At 32.5% G+C, this 17,870-nt stretch overlaps 1 protein-coding gene and 1 pseudogene across 1 annotated transcript in view; one reads left to right on the forward strand and one right to left on the reverse strand.

The window, feature by feature from the left end:
• STXBP3 (syntaxin binding protein 3) overlaps window positions 1-17,870 on the reverse strand; it is a 47,910-nt gene that overhangs the window by 27,153 nt on the left and 2,887 nt on the right. Inside the window, exons 2-6 of the mRNA XM_011368069.2 lie at window positions 9,876-9,925; window positions 9,216-9,297; window positions 6,123-6,199; window positions 3,464-3,542; window positions 2,018-2,118 (exon numbers count right to left, since the gene is read on the reverse strand). Of these exons, the coding sequence (XP_011366371.1) occupies window positions 2,018-2,118; window positions 3,464-3,542; window positions 6,123-6,199; window positions 9,216-9,297; window positions 9,876-9,925 (389 nt within the window). The remainder of the gene's footprint in view (window positions 1-2,017; window positions 2,119-3,463; window positions 3,543-6,122; window positions 6,200-9,215; window positions 9,298-9,875; window positions 9,926-17,870) is intronic.
• On the forward strand, window positions 580-698 carry LOC111745622 (annotated as a pseudogene).

A 17,870-nucleotide genomic window follows, 5' to 3' on the forward strand; every position in this document is an offset into this window, starting at 1 on the left:
TCCCTAAGGTCCACTGTAAACAAACTTCCCTATATTCTTGAATGCTGTCTAATTGCCTTAACATATACATGGTAGCATTAATTACTGTAAACCCTCTGAAAGGTATTCAAGAGGAGAGAATCAACTTCCTTCATCTCCATGTATCTTATAAATGTGGTGAATGGCCAACTTTTCTTCTTTGGAGCACACTGTATCCGACTGTACCAGTCTCAACAATGATCTCCTGACTTTTATTTTCCATAAAGACTTTAAGACCAGTCCCACAGTTTTCCACACCTGCCCATTTTCTGCCACCATTCTTGGTGGGACCTGGAGCCTCCTACAACACGGTCCCAACCTACCAAGAGAGAGACAGCCTTACCTATCATCATACCCTCACACTTCTTGTAATCCATTTTTCCTGCTGCTCCCCTACACTTTCCTGCTTCTGTATCTTTGCACTCAGTCTATTTTTACTTTTCTAGAATATTCTTTACCTCTTCATTACTACCTTATGAAATCCAATCCATTTTTCAAATGTTTTCCCATTCCCATACCAATTCTTTGAGGAAGCAGCCATATGCCCAGTTAAAAGACTAGGTCTACGGCCATGCTACCCTGAACAAGCCCGATTCCATCTGATCTCGGAAGCTAAGCAGGGTCGGGCCTGGTTAGTACTTGGATGGGAAACTACCTAGGAAAACCAGGTGCTGTAGGAGTAAAAAATAAAAAAATAAGGATTGTAAGCTGACAAGGTCCTTGCAATCTGTGAGGTCGACCAAGTGTTACCTCACCTAAAAAAAATTAAAAAAAAAGACATGTTTCCCATGCACTTAGGTATAACCACATGACTAAATTTTAGCTAATAAGATATAAATGAAAACTATGTACTTCCTTCCTTCTCTCATAGCAGACAGACAAGACCTTAAATAATCACAACATTTTGCAAAGACTGTTAAGTAAACAATTCTCATGAGATTTTTCTATACATACAAAGACAAGTTATTTTCCTCAGCTATCAAACTGGCCAGATATCTACACAAATCTCTGCTTCAAATATAGCAATTCCGCAATTTCAATAAACTCTTCTGTGCAGCAAGATGATCCGGATATGTCTGCAATATTTATCTAACTACTGTTTATACCCCACATGATTTTAGGAAGCCCATTTTCACCCTGCACTAACTTTACATATCATACTAGAATTAGGTCTGAAGGTAACTTTTGGAAAATAGTTTAATGTTAACCAGATATCTTAAAATTTTATTTTGGATTACAGTCCTTCTTTGTCAAGAATAGCAATAGCTTAAAAGAGAAATTCTTTATCTAAAATCTTTCTATCTCTAAACAACCATTTCAATTCTATGAAATGCTAGAATCCTAACACAGGGAACAAAGCACAACAAAGCTTTGCACACAAAGCTAGCTGTGTGATTTTGGGGCAACTTACTTAACCTCTTTGATTTCCCCCTCTTTAAAATGGAGACAGAATTACCATCTATTCATAAGGCTATTTATGTAAAGCATTTAGGAAAGTGACACATAGAATATGATGTATTTGCTATTATTATTATTAATTGAAGGCTCATTAACTATTTCAAAGGCAAGACAAATTAACAAAAATTCTTCATATTGTAAATTTAAAAAATGGTAATTTATATAATGTTATATTAAAACATTTATTAAAGAACATTTATTTTAATATCATGAATGATTTCAGAAGCTAAAAGTATTTTTTTGGAGTCATCTAACAAAGACTGTCCTCAAAATATTTTGATAGTGCTGTAAAATCTGACATTCACAGGACTTAGTGGCAGATATGAAATTTAAGCTCCACTTTCAATATTAATATTGCATTCCAATTAAATGCTCATGTTCTTCCCTTCATTATAGAAATGCTTATGTGTGAACTGCTCAAAATTCACCAAATACATAACATATAAAACATCTTTAGTATACACTTTATTAACAAATAAGCTCATAAACCAAATTTTAAAATCCATTATGAACTAAAATTAAAAATAAAAATAGAAATTACCTGAGATTCAAGTGGAATGAAGGAAATATTTATTTCTTTACATCTTCTTATTGACTTGGAGCAAGAAGCCTTAATTTTGTTAAAGAGACTATCAGGGCAAACTGGGAGGATAAAAGAAAAATCAAAGCATAATAATTCCATCTAAATTTTTATTCTTTTGACCAAATCATTCCAACATCCAAGAATATTTATGTTTATATATAATTACTGATTTTCACAAAGTAATTTACTATGAGGACAAAAATAATGCGTAAATATTATTCTTCACTTTACAGAGCAGGTGTATTCTAATCAAAAGGGCAGGAAGAGAAATTCCATTCTCCCCATTTAGATCCACCATAACCTGCATCTCCTTAGAGAGCTGCTAACACAGCAAATTGAAAGTGTTGAGAAGAAAAATCAGATCCAAACTCATGACTTAATAAAATTTTGTAGGACTTTCAGAACTTAGAAATTTATATTACTTTTCTGAATCTGCCACTAAGGATAAATATACCACACAAATTGATAATTTTTCCTTGAATTACAGGAACTTCTCTAATGTCAGGAAGTTCTAAAATTCTATACTAGTAAGTTCTGGACCTTGGAGCCCATTTTTTCCTTCCTCCTTTTACCTGCTTATAGTTTCATTAAATCTAGGTTGGAATATTAGCCATTGGCTCATAGTGTCTTTTAACAAGAAGTTCTTTAGCCTCAAGATTCCTTAAGATAAAAAAGGCCTTCACAGTCATTAACTTCTATCAATTACATAAACATGAATTTCTATATAATAAGGTTATCTAGATGACAAATACTTATGGTATGACATTTAAAAAAATGCAAACTCCTACTAGGCATAACATAAATATTAACAGGAAAAATAATATACTACTTAAAAGAATGTATCTCTAACAGCTGAGACCAAGGCCTAACTTAGACGAATGGCATTTTTATTTTGCAGTGTAATTAGATAAGATATAACATAACATAGAATTACATGTCTCTGTACTTCTGATTCTCATTTAGCGGCTTTCTATTTGAACATATGGCACAGTAAGAGAAATATGATAGATTTTCTCCCTTAGTATTTGTCAAACAGATGGTACTTTCTTCAGTGCCCTCACAAAGGGTCTTATTTTTTATTATGTAATCAAATCCCCAATTGAAACTTTAAAAAAGAATTCTTCCTGTCACCAGCATGGGTTTGAGAGATAGCCCTCTCCACACGCCCCCACTGCAACCCTGTAGACCAGCAAAAATGACTACTTTTTAAACTGGTCTGGAATGATTGCTTTTAATTTTCTATCATCTTAACATGAATTAGGATACGTATGATCCTGTATTTTTAGAGTCTTTCTAACCTGATTAGAATAGAAAGTCACTAGTATTGGACTAGTACTATAAGAATTAGATACCTTATAATTAATAGGGTTTTATATAATGAATGACTTATACAAAGCTACTTACAGTCAGTGAAGTATATATATGCTGCTTTATATTTGTTCTCCGATTTACTTGCAAAGTCACGTAAAAAACAGTCTACAGACTTAAAGAAAATTAGGTGTTAATATACATTTTATCAAATACTAATTTAAATATGCTAGCTTTTGAAATAAGATTACATTATTTCAATGATAAAATAAAAACTTAACTGTCTAAAAGTTTAATTTATAAATTTATTTTTAAAGATGTTGTCTAGCCAGTGATAGGTAGAAACATGATAAGTAGTAAGGTAACATGTGTGAACAAAGTACTGCTTTGAGGAAACCTAGGAATGATCAATTAACCAGGAAGCTGCAGCAACATGGAAGACAAGACCATTGGAAGACAACAGATCAAGGAACTAACAAGTCAACAAACATACTGGAAGCGTTATCTACATGAATACTGAAACCACTGAGACTATGACTGGAGAAGTAATGAAGAGAGTCATAGTGAACTAGGACCTAAAAGTGTCAAGAGATTAGAATGAAAACCTCAAAGATTGGTAGAAGACTGCAAGGAGAAAAAGGAAATATAGACTGGTAGTATATGACTCAATACTGCCAGTTTTCAAGATACAAAGGTCTGGAAGCAAAAAAAATAAGAATAAAGAATTTAATTCTCTCTCCTTCACCTGTTTCTTTTTCTCCTTCAAACTCTGACAACGACATGTCTGTTAGATTTCACAGATCTATCCTGCAAGCAAGTCTCTTTCCCCCTATGATTTCCAGGGATTTTTTTTTTTTTTTGCTTTGAGATATTCTACCTTGATACTTTATGCTATTAATTCAAATTTCAGTAGTGATTATCCTCTTCTTCAATTAACTGTTCAACTAAGAAATAACACTTTTGAGCATCAGAAAGGTTTTTATGCTGTACTAGACTCTCCTGACGTGTCCCACTTTTCTGTTCAGGTTGTCCTCCTTTTCTCCAAGCAGCTGCATTTTGCTAGATGCATGTTTTCTTTATTCTTACTGAACTTCCTCTCTCTCTAGTCACTTGACCCACTTAGATGTGTGGTGGCTTTTCTTTGTCAACTTCCTTGGGGTTTAGATTTAGTCGCTGGAGTTTCCTAAACAGAGGCAGTTCCACAGATGAGGAAGGCAAAGTGGTTTCTCCCCCAGAGGGCTACGGGTACAAAGCAGAGACCACCAGCGATTTTCTGACACACCCTACTGATCTTTCCCCAGGGATTCACAAATATCTTACAGCTAATCTCTTCCTGAAATCTGTCATTTTATGATTCTTGCCTGAGAACTATCTGATCTGATCTCCAGGTGCTTACTTAGCTCCTGAGGGAGGAAGTGTCATATCAGGTTTCTCTACCAGTGCCAAGGAGCCCAAGGCCTCGCTTATACCCAGAGGTCTGTGCGACCCAACAGGTAATTGACTAAGAACAGGAAGAGGATCTAGTTGGTTGTGGTAGAAAAAGGAGTCACATTCAGGTACCATTTTCTTGGAATCCTCTGATCCTTTACTGAATATATAATTTTGTATCCTGCTTTTGTCACTTATCATTAAAAAGGAACTTTTCCATAGATCATTAAAATTTCCTAGAAATCTCATTTCCCAAGGCCACATGGCCTTTCATACCATTGTTTTTTAATGCTAAGAATTTAGCATTGGATTTTTTTATTGAAAGGATTTAATTTGACCATTTGATTATTTTACAATAAACTTGAAGATATAGACCATTTTAAAGTTCTTGATAAAGTATGGCAAATTATTTTCCAAAAAGGCTGTGTCAATCTATAGTCTCACTAGCTATATAGTTTCTGCTCCATTACCCACTGATAGCTAGAATATGAGATATATATATATATATATATATATATATATATATATATCCCTCTGCCAATTTAGTAGGTGAAAAATGGTGCCTTTAGCTTGCATTTTTCCCCATCATGAATTTTATCTTATGATGATATTATAAATAATATATAAAATGTTAAAACCCACCAGCAGTCAATCTGTAGAGAGTAAATAGTGAATATCTGGGTTTTTCCTACTGTCTTACCAGTTAGAAGAAATGAAACTGGAATTGCCAAGTTAACATTCTAGGTGAGAACAAGCCAAAGGATGTGCTACAAAATGCACTATCAGCTATTGTACTGAATAAAAGAATTTGATATCTTATTTGGCTCTGAAAGTTTGGCTTTAAGTATGAGTTAAATCATGGTTAGATTATAAACTAAAGAAATTCCTTTGACACAAAAAAATATATATACACGCATGCATATATAAATACATATGTGTATACATATACATGACTGTATGACATAGGGAAGTTACCATGATAAATAAAGGATTAATCCAAGATTGTTTAAGTACATTTCCATCTTCTCAAAAATTATGGTTGAATAGGAACTGCATGAGTAACGAATTACTCAAAGAAACTCTAACACTTTATACAATTAAATTCTTCTTTCACATAAGGAGGGGACAGAAATTTTTTCACTTACATATTCTTATTGAGAAGAGTGCAAATGAAACAAAATTCTAACACAGAAAAACTTTCCTAAGCAAACTAGTTTATGGAACTATTCTTCTAATAAAAGGTATTTTATTTAACTTTTCTGTGAGAAAATCATGTTAATTGTGAAAATATTGAAAAACATACTTTTTAAAGATTCAAAATACTCACTTTTGATGTTGGAGAGATAAAATAAAGAGCCTTCATTTGTCTGACAGGTTCTCGATTCTTATAAATGTTCTCCACAACTAATAAAAAAAAATCATGTTATCTAACCAAATATTTATACACTTGAAACAAATTTTAAATAATTTTTACTGTGCTCATTTATAATAACACAAAAACATATTTACATATCTTGGGTTTACATTTTTTTGTCTTCATTTGATAAATTGAAAAAAACTAAACATGTGTCTTCCCCAAGGCTAACCTCTGGCCTAAGTGCTCATTATGAGAAAAAAAGATAAAGCAGTTATTCCATAGTTAGGTCTATCAGCATAAGCAATCAACATGCCATGAAGAAACCAAGAAAATGTATTCAAAATTAAAATATGTATTTCTTTTAAAAAATACTCTACTATAATAATAGCAAATATGATACCAGATACAGGGTTAAGCACTTTATGTGAATTATCTGTTTAACCTCATAATAACTCTGTAAGTATTTTACAAATGTGGAAACCGAAGCTAAAAGAATTCAAGTAACTTGTCTAAGTTAAACAGATAAAAAGTGCAACAGACAGGATTCCAACCCAGATATGTCTAGCTCCAGAGCCCAAGTTTTTAACTATAGTACTATAATATTCTTTAAATAAATGGCCAATTTACTCTTATTCTTTTAAAACCATACATTAATATTATAAGGTATTTTTTCAACAAAATATCACCATACTTTATTCAATTTTATTTTTATTGTTGAAATTAAGTTTATAGAATTATCTAATATAAAACCAAGTGAATTTAAACTAGTAAACTAACTTGTCACATTATCTATTAATGCTATAATTGCAAAAACACTAAAGTCTCATTCTACAAATAAAGAGAACCATCTTTTAAGATTCAGGACTCATGTTGGTGAGGGATCCAGAAAAAATTAAAAACATTAATCTGACATGCAAGGAGGCTATTTGGACTTTTCTTTTATATATGATGATACATTTTTCTCAATCCTAAATTTATGTTAGTATAGATTTATCAGTTTCCATCACGTAGGGTATCAAATAAGATTTCCAAGGAAATATTCAATTTTATTTTTACTCCATTCCCAACAACTGTAAATTTACCTTTAAACATTAAGGTTATATCTGTCTTAACTTACTTTTATTGCCTAATACTCAAAATGAAGTGTCTTATGGTCATTTATGCTATACATACTATTGTTTGGTGAATAATGTACATGGTAAAGTGTTGTGAAATATTCTGAAATGTCTGGTTAGCAACAGCAGAAAGTGCCATTTCTTCAATTCACTGAAAAGTGGACATCTATTAAATGATGGAAAAAGGAAAGGTTTTTATGATTATTCCTATAATAGTAACAAAGAAATAATCTTAATTATTAGTCTATTTTTTTAAAGGTTTTTACTTGACATTACTCCATTAAAGTAGCATCATATGTGCAATTTTTTCACATCTACTTTTTAAAGTCTAAGACACCACTGAATATTTTCACAAATGGCCTGAATGACAATGGAAAGTCTGATCACTGAACCCACCAATGCCAAATCTAACCAAGGGATTTTCAGGAGAGCTCATGTGGAACTCAAAAGGGCTGTGACAAGTTCAAGTTAGCAGATATGATTATGATTAAACCACAGTAAATGTAGCTGACTCTGGAGGGTACTGAGAACAGTCCACAGCAATGTGCTGCTCTATGATATACAGTCCTATGAAATACTTCTCAAAAAAAAGCTTTCTGTCGTCAAATAAGTTTTCCAAAAACCTGAATGCTATACCTGTACCCAGGAGATCCACATATACACTAGCATATAAAAAACTTCAAAAAAGTCCTAAAGAAACCTGTTTTTGCTTGTTTAATGCGGCTGCCCAAGCTTACTTGGTCACAGAATCCTTTCCTTGAAAAATATCTATCAACACTGAACACACAATAAAAAAAAAAAATGCTCTACAAAAATTCAGTAAAATCTCCTTACAGTGCAAAATGGTTTTGTAGTTTCACAGTACTCTCACACATGTTATCCAATGGTTCTGACTCTAGCTGCACATCAGAATGACCTCTGAGAACTTAAAAAACTTAAGCGGCTTAACCGATATTACACTTATTCAATAGTAGAAGAATCAAGGCTTTAATCTTCCAATTTTAGTTTAGAGCGTTTCCACTGCGGGTCATAAAGACTTCAAATTGAATATGTAATTAACAATAAAAGATTATTTGTAAATATCCTAAAGAAAGTAAATATTACTTAAATTTTTTTAGATAATCTTCCCACTGTATACATTGCTAAGGCTTTCTTGAAAATACTGGGTATATTTTTGAACCTCACAAGTTAGAAGTGACAGAAGGTACATATACATCAGGATCCAAAATACAAAAGAATTAATTTGACTCTGAGTAGCAGTTTCTCATTACAAATGGGATACTTAATATGTCTTTAAAGAGTTGTTATGAAGATCAAATTTAAATAAATGAGTTAAAGAATTATGACTTAAGGATGATAATGTTATTAAGATATTGGTATTTTCCCCAAAAGATAAGAGAGATTAAAATCTCATTGACACAATCCTGCCTAGTGGAAGATGCAAGATTGTTTTTCATAATTCCATATTAAAGCTGATTTAAATTTATAATTCATTGCCTCATTTCTAAGTAATAAAGAGAAACAAAGTTAAAATTATACACTTGTAAAAATGTATAAAAATTGACTTTATGACATAAATCTTACTATTTGAAAGCAATACATGTAAAGCACAAACATTAACCAAAACACTAAGGTAAACTTAGTGCATCAACATACAAAATCATAACAAAAATGTAAGAGTAAAAAATCTGCAAAATAAACTCAATAAGGCAACTTACTTAATCTTGGTTAGGGGCATATAATTATATGTCTCAGTTGAGAAAGAAAACCCCAAGTTACAGAGGTTATTCTGAAGATTCAAAGAGAAAAGAAGAATGCCCAGTGTAATTATTAAGGCTAGTTAAAAAAATAAAACATAACCCCCTGAGAAACAAAATTACTAACTAAAATTTATTACTACTCTAACCACTTCCAATCATAATAAAAAAATCTTCATGGTGACACTTACCAGTTATACCCTCTGCCAGAAGGTCAGTCATTTTGCAACATGATGCCAAAAGCTTAGTGGTAAATTCATCTAAAAGCATTATCTTAAAATAAATATGTTAAGAAACAGTATAAGCATCTGATTCTAAGAATTCACAAAAGACAGAATTTAATCTATTAAGCCTACTCAAACTTATAAATCTTTTATAACATAAAATTAAAATGCCAATAGGCAAAATTATCTTATCTTTTAACCTGCATGACCTAGAGATTATTTCTCAATATATGTACATCTAGTATTATACATAACTGAATAATACGAGTTCTTGTCCATTTTGAAGAACTTGTTCATTTTAAATGTTATGTTTAACATCGAATTTTCTTAGAATTATGTCGCTTGTAAAATAATATTAATTGTTCCAAGCACTGTTCTAAACATTTTACATAGCTTAACGCATTTATTATTAACAACTATTTTATGAGGTACTGCCATCCCCATTTTAAAGACAAGGAAATGGAGGCAGAGAGAGGTCAAGTAATTTGCCCAAGAAGCCACAGCTATCAAGTGGTGAAGTTAGGATTTGAACATAAGCAATATGGTTCCAGACCCTATACTCTTACAGAAGTAAGATAAAAACAAAATATAAAGTCCTCAATATAAGGGCAAATATGCAAATTCTACCTTCCATTCGTCTTCTTTCTTGCAGTCATCAAACACTGCTGATTTTATCTCTGAAAAAAAAACAAAAGATTTAGAAATCTTAAACAGCATTAAAAAAATAAACAATAAAAAAATAGAAATATAATAATAGAATAACTATTTAAAAGATCCAAGATGGTTAAGGAAATATCCAATTTGAAAATCTGCTAAGCTACATAAAAAAACACTTATACTTGTTAAAACTCTATGTAAAATTCCAGTTCTCTTTAATACCTGACCTATATGGTACATTTAAACTAATTATTTTTAAACTTTTGAGAATAAGAGTATATAATAAAAAAGGCTAATATATTTAAGTATATAAACATTATCTGGAAAATATTTCTGAAAGTATTATCTGATTTGTTCTTCCCTATTCTACTTAAATCCCAAGTAAGCAAGATGAAAACAAAAAAACTCACAGGAAAATCCCTAACTAGCCCATTGCTAAATTACAACTGATCGTCAAAACTGGATAAATACTCTTCTTCTCAATTTACAACATTATAATTCTCAACAATATATAACACAGCATTAGGATACAAACATGTAATGTTCAGACTTGATTTGTAATCAATAATTATTAATATGTTCCTTGCAATGATTTATTTCCCACATTTACTAGGTTTTACTAATTTTCAATTAATTTTGAAAACTGTAGTACTGTGTAATATGTAATAAACAAAATACAATTAAAATGTAAATTATAGTAACTGTCTTTAGTTCTGAATGAAATGAGATGTTTATATAATTAACTTAAAATTTTCTATTTCTTAATTTATAATTAAGTTAATGCTTTCGGTAATTTACTATCAAGTTTTTGACATCATATTAAAGAAGAACATGTTCAAGCTGAGGGTCTATTTAATAAGGGTTATTTACCATAAGAATTGTAACCTAGAAGGTTTTACTATGATCGAGGAAGATTTGAAAGTGTTAAGAAATGTTAAAGTGCTTATATATGTTTGCAGGAAGATTATAATATATGAGAATTTCGGCAAAAGCCTGAAGTATTTAACCACAATTTGAGCCAAAAGCACTAGTTTCTAGTACTCTACAAGCAAAGATGAAGGATTTTCTCAGGCAGAGTTCAGACCCTGAAATAATATGCTACTTCCCTTTCTAAGTTTTCTTTATTCCTGTATACCTCAACCAAGCTAAAAATCAAAGACATTTTGCTTGTTTTTACCAGATTTGTTTCTTTCTCTTAAGAAATGAATGCTCATGGAATTTATGATGGAATAGACTAAAAAGTTCCCTAGGCAGAACTAATATCATTATTCTTTAAAACCTTAGAAACTACACTGTCCTATATGGTAGAAACTAGTCACATGTGGCTATTGGGCACTTGAAATGTGGCTAGCCTGACTAGGACATCCTTAAGTATAAAATACACATCAGATGTTGAAGTCTCTGTACAACAAAAAAAAGGGAATGTAAAATATTATTTTTCCTATTGATTACATGTTCAAATAATAATCTTGGATATATCAGGTTTAACAAAATACACTGGTGAAATTATTTCATCTGTTTCTTTTTACTTTTAAAAAATGTGGCTACTAGAAAAAATTACATATGTGGCTTGCATTATATTCCTACTGGATAGTGCTGTCTTAGAATCTGAGGATACCTAAACAGTCAGCGAGTGTAGGCATCTTGAAAATAAATGATAACAAGTTTTGTGAATAGACATTATGGGCATCCATGAAAAGTGATATGGTCACACATAGGGTGTGTTTGGAGAGGAGTCAAAGGAAAACACATCAACTAATATTACAGAACAAAAAAAAAGTATTTCCTCTAAATATTAATGAAAAGTATTTGACCTCATGTACATTTCTCTAGCACCCTAAATATGGATATATCCTAAGACTCTATTCTCTTACCTTTACTCTGCTTGCTCTACACTCTTCCTCAGAGACATATTCATCATCAAAGTTTCATCTATCAGATCAGTCCTTCAATTTCTTTCCCCAACTTTACTGAGATATAACTGACATATAACATTATATAACTTTATAGTATACAATGAGAGCTGGTATACATATATCGCAATATAATTACCACCTTAGTGTTAGTTAACACTTCCTTCACCTCACATAACTACCATTTCTTTTTGGGGGTGAGCATTTAAGTTATACTCTCTTTGCAACTTTCAAGTACATAGTACAGTACTGTGACCTATAATCACCACGTTGTGCGTTAGATGCCTACAACTTACTCATCTTCTAACTGGAAGTCTGTACTTTTTGATCAGCTTCCCCTCATCTCCCTTAACCCCCTGCAGTCCTTCAATTTCCCACAAACCTTAGAACCCATCTCTCCTTGGAATTCATTCAACTACACTATACAGGTTTGAGAATCTACATGCCTACATGTCTCAAACTGAGGTTACAGTTCCCATAAAATTGCTCTAAATGTCTCTATTTGAGTTTTGTCATTTTCTTAGTCATAGTCTTTGGCTACTTCCTCCTCCCCCATATCTAGTCATTAGGCATCATTGACCATTCTTTCTGGTGACTGTCACCAGTATTACCTTAATTCTCATCATCTTTCACTTAACTTCTGCTGTACATAGTCTCCCATCTGGATTTCCTGCTTTCCGCCTCCAACCCATTTGCCTTTTCAATCAATCCATTGTTCACACTGCAGTCAGTTATCTTCCTGAAACGCAACCCTTTGTTTACATTAACACCCACCTCAAAATTCTTTCAAATGCTCACTCTTTCCTACAGAATAAAACCTATACTCTATTATTCAACATTCTCCACCAACTGCCCTCTATCTTCTCTGCAAACTGATCTTCCACCAACCCAAATGCTACCCAAATAATGACCCGTTAATAGTGACTCCCCTATTTTTGCTCATTCTGTTTCTCCTATAGGCAAACAGTGAGGTGAAAACACTGAAGGGAACAATAAGAGAACTGACAAGTAGGGCACAGCATCAACAACTATCTTAAATCACAGAGAAACCATTAATAAACCTGAAAATAAAATGCAAGAGAAACTTACTTGTCTGGAAAACAGAAAATAATCTATGAATAAGAGTTTTTAAGGAAACACACAAAGCCTAGCATAATTAAGGAAATTGTATAAATCATAATTGAGGAAATAAGGGGGAAAAATGCCAGTACTAAAAAGATAATCTCATTATGGACCTAGAGAAGGTCTCTCTTCTCTTTTGTCTCTGCTCTTCCTTCTCTAATCCCGTGGCTTCCATGACCACCTACATGCTGTACCTTAAATCCAGATCTCGAATTCAGCTCCCTTTTCTGAGATTTCTATCTCCAAATGCCTACTGGATACAACTTGCACTTGAAATTCACTGTGTTGTAAACCTTAACTATTTTTTCCCTCAAAAATTATTCCTTCTCTTTACCTTTATTAATAAACAGCATTACCCACTATCTGGTCTCCCAGCCCTGAATCCTAGTCTAGGATGACTCTCCCCCAGCCAAAATCCTATTGATTCTACCTAAATCTCTCTCATATTTTCATCCATCTTCTCCCCTCTATTGCTTTTACCTTCTCTCTTGGACTCAACACAACACCCAGTCTCTTCACATTTACACCCCAAGTGCATACCCTCTTCTAACTTCTGAGTTTTTCCCCAGTAATCAAATTATTTAAAAAATGAAATAGACACAGATGCTCTGTCACTTGTTTTTTTTCACTAAATATACATCTTGGATATCCTCCATGTAGAATATAAACATAGATATAAATCATTCTTTTTAATAGCTACATAATATTCCTTAGGGCACACTATACATTATTTATTTATTCTCCTATATGACAGGTTATCATCTTGTTTCCATTTTTGCTACTATAATGTTGCAATGATAATCTTTTTATCTTTATTTACCATTACTTTTATTTCTGAAGCAGAGTTTCCCATAAGTGAAATGGCTGGCATCAAAAAATAGGTGTCTCTTCTTTTACCACACATTGTAAATGCTCTCTCAAAAGTTTCTAACAATTTACATTTCCATCGCCAGCTTCCCAACTACTGCATGATACCAATTACCCTAATTCTATCAAACTGATGGTTTAGAAAGTGTACCTTGTATTGATTTGCATTTCCCAGATTACCAGCCAGTCAAAAACAATCGACTGAATGTACTATAAATTACAAATCTGCAAACTGCCTTGTTTATATCCTTTACTCATTTTTCTATTGTCATTTATCTTTTACTTATCAATTTGTAGGTGCTATTTTTAAACCTTTATTTTCTATGTATGATCAGTATTTTCTCGACGTCTATAGTCTAGCTACTGATTTTGTTAATGGTATCTTCTACCACACAGGAATTTACAATATTTTTATTTAATAAAATCTTTTCTTTTGTGGGATCTGGGTTACCAGTTAATTTTTAAAAATGTCTAACCCACATTATCCTTTATTTTCTCCAGATTTTATTTTACTTTTTACATTTTAGTTCTTTAATACATATTAAAAATTTATTTTTTATTTGCTAAAGTTGGACTAAGATCACATGCCTAAGTAAATAAAAGAGAAGCAAGGAACCATGATAAGCTGATGTCAGAGCAAAAAGCCTTGAAACAGAAAAAATTTGTCATTAAACAATAAAAATTTAATATTAAATATTTATGGCCTAAATAAAACAACATAAAAGAAAATTATGGCATAAGAAAAAACTATCAGGAATACAAGCAGAAATCAAGAAAACAAAATGAAGATCTAAAAAGTGGAATCATGGAGAATTCAAGCTGAAAAAAATGTAAAACTCATTGTTTATGTTAGCAAAATGAAATATACTCTGAAATGGAAACCAAGTCTTCCAACTATTAGTCCAATGAGGAAAAATAATAAACCAGGTTTTTATAACCAATGTATAATGACAATGTGTATGAAAATCAAAGAGCCAAAAGTAAAAAAACAGACTTGTAGGCCATAAATTTTCTCAGAAAACAAAAACATTCCTGATTATGATTCCAATAGATTCTGCCTACCTATAGAAACAAGATGACTACCAAGTTATTTGGTGAACAGGTAAAAATCTTTATAAAGGTAAACTTGGGGCCTGGGGCAGGGGCAAAAACAATACTCATTAATGGTCGGTTGAATGAAAATGGACTGAATTGTGCATAGGAAAAACCACTTAGGGCTTTCAAGGTACACTGTTTAAAAATTGTATGAGTATAGTTCAGGTAACATTTTGTGATCACCATTTTCTCGCAATGATATGATATAGAATTCCTGATCATGTTAATTACAAAGCATATCATATAAATCGATTACAAAAAAATTTTATGAAAGAACATACGAAAACTGAGGATTATTATAAGACTAACCACACATATACAAAGGCAAATACTAAAGAAGTTATTTCTAGGTAGAAATTTAGTAAATTCTGTATTTATTCTTAAAGAAAATACAATAAAAGGTCTGGAGGGTTTCTCTCTTAAACCTAAGAGTGTAAAGGTAAAAAGCCACCGTTACAAAATTATTTGATGGCAGTGTAAGTTAGAATGGTAGTAACACTGAAGGAGAGGGTGGGACTGGGAAGGGTTATGAAGTGCCTGGACATGTTCTCTATCTTGATTTGGTGGCAGTTACATGGATAAACATTCATCCAGCTGTACACCTAGCAGTAGTGCACTTTACACTACCATTATACTTAATGAAATCTTAGTCATTTCTCTTCAAATAGAAACGAGAAAATGGCTTCCTTTCAGCATTGTTTTAATAGAATCCCCAAAATGCTGGTGTCTTTTTGATGAGAAAAAATCTTTCATCTTTAATGGCTCCCCAATTCCATTAAAGATAAATGTCTGACCACCTTTTAGTCTTCATGGCTCTATTTCTTGCAACAAGTACCCTGTACTTAAACAAAAGGAATTGTTTCCCGTTCCATAAACAGTCATGCACTTTCCTCATCTTTGGGCCTTGGCTCAGATTTCCTTCTGTCTGGCAAAATCCTACCACCTTTCAATGTCGTCTCCTCCTTGGAGTTTCCCCCGATCCATTCCCAGAGTGGATATAGTTCCTTTTTCTTCTTTCTTTCCATAAAACTTTTTCATACTGCTCATAAGCACTTGGTACTTGTGTACCTGTCTTCTCCCACTGAATTGTGAATTTTAGGACATCAAAGAATATGCATCTAGAATAGTGTGCAGCACAGCATATATACTCCATATCGATTTTAAATGAATACATCACTGTGCAAATATCCAAACATTAAAAGAAAATTTTGCTCAACAAGATAAACTTAAAGAAGTGACCAGAATGAAAGACCTAGAAGACAAATAACTGATTAAAACAAAAACAAAACTGTATTTTATATATGCTTATATTTGCCCAGAAAACTTCTAGAATTTATAAAAAATCTAAGAGTGGGTGTCTGTGGAGAGGGATGCAGGGGGTCTGAGATGAGAGCAAAATTAACTTTATGTTACAACTTTTTATGCCATCAAAATTTTTTTTGCCACAACAAGGTATTTAATAATGATTAAAAATAATAATGATTAAAAATATTACTACAAAGACTATGAAGGAGCATGGAAAATATCTCAATGTCAAGTGTTTAAAAAAGGAAGTCTCAAGATGACAAAAAAATATTTTTAGTTCTATAAGGACTAAAAGGAAAATATGAAAAAAAAAAAGCTTATGATTTAATATGCGAAGAATTGGCTCAAATACACTACTACTTTTATTTTCCCTAAAGTTTCCTCTAAAATATATGTTATGAATTACAGACATTAGATTGGACTATTATTTATAGACAAGAAAGAAAAGAGACTGCATTGAATAAGAGGAAAAAAGCAAGGTGGCCTAAACTTGCTTTGTGGTTATATACCATTGTTTTGTTGTGTGTTTTACAAATAAACTTCACTAAATTTTTAAAACACTTTATCAGTCATATTTTTGCAGTCACATCCCTGTAGCAAAAAGTAGTAAATAAGCAATACCAACCACTAGAAATTTTCACTGACTTTTAAGTATGGGGATTAGTTTGGTAAATAAATGTAGCCTTTTTAACACTCAAAATATTTTTTTAAAAGAGGGTTTTAAAGTAGTCCCTAAAGGCTGATTCCTTCTCATGTTTTAGGTCTCAGCTCAAATGTCACCTATTCAGAGAAACCTTTCCTGATCCACCTACCCACAGTAGCCCCTCTATATACCACAAACCGAAACAATCATGTTTATTCTGTTTTCATATTTTCTGTTATTTCCCAATGAATGTAAGCTTTCATTTGTGTGCCTTTGACTGCTGTATTCCCATAGGAATTAAATGAAATTTATTGAATAAATGGGGGACTTTAGGTAGCAAAAACTGATCTACTATTTACTTTCAACAAGCATTATTATCCATTGCATTCTGCTAGGGCCCGTTTTAAATTTAAAGCTCCAGAAGACACAATAATGGACCTATCTTCAAGAAGCTTATCAAGAGACTCCCATTAGGCAGTAGTGGGAAGTGTCATTTGAGAAAGATAAATTAAATGCTACAGAAACATAAGAGGCTGGGTTAAAATAAGAAGCCACTAGGGAGGTAGTAGCCCATTTGAGCATAGACTTGGAGACTGACTAGAATTTGAATAGGTGAAGAATAGGGGTAAGGGGAGCATTTTAGACAGAGGAATTGGCATCAAAATATGGAGGTAGAAAATTTTAAGAGTTAACAGTATAGACTAGCCGAACATCAAGATTACATGAGGGAAAAGTAGACAACAAGGTAGGTTGGGGTTGCAGGTCTTCAAAAGTGAACTGAGTCTTTGAAATAATCCTCAGGGAAGGGGCGGGGTTACAGGTCTTCAAAAGTGAACTGAGTCTTTGAAATAATCCTCAGGGAAGGGGCGGGGTTACAGGTCTTCAAAAGTGAACTGAGTCTTTGAAATAATCCTCAGGGAAGGGGCGGGGAGGTCTCTGCAAGTCTTCAGCCCTATCACAGCACAGTACTGTTACGGGAAAATTATTCTGCCAGTTATTGGCCAGGTGGACTGACGTGAG

The sequence above is a fragment of the Pteropus vampyrus genome, unplaced genomic scaffold (genome assembly GCF_000151845.1).
Source record: "Pteropus vampyrus isolate Shadow unplaced genomic scaffold, Pvam_2.0 Scaffold6, whole genome shotgun sequence".
NCBI classification, from domain to species: Eukaryota; Metazoa; Chordata; class Mammalia; order Chiroptera; family Pteropodidae; genus Pteropus; species Pteropus vampyrus.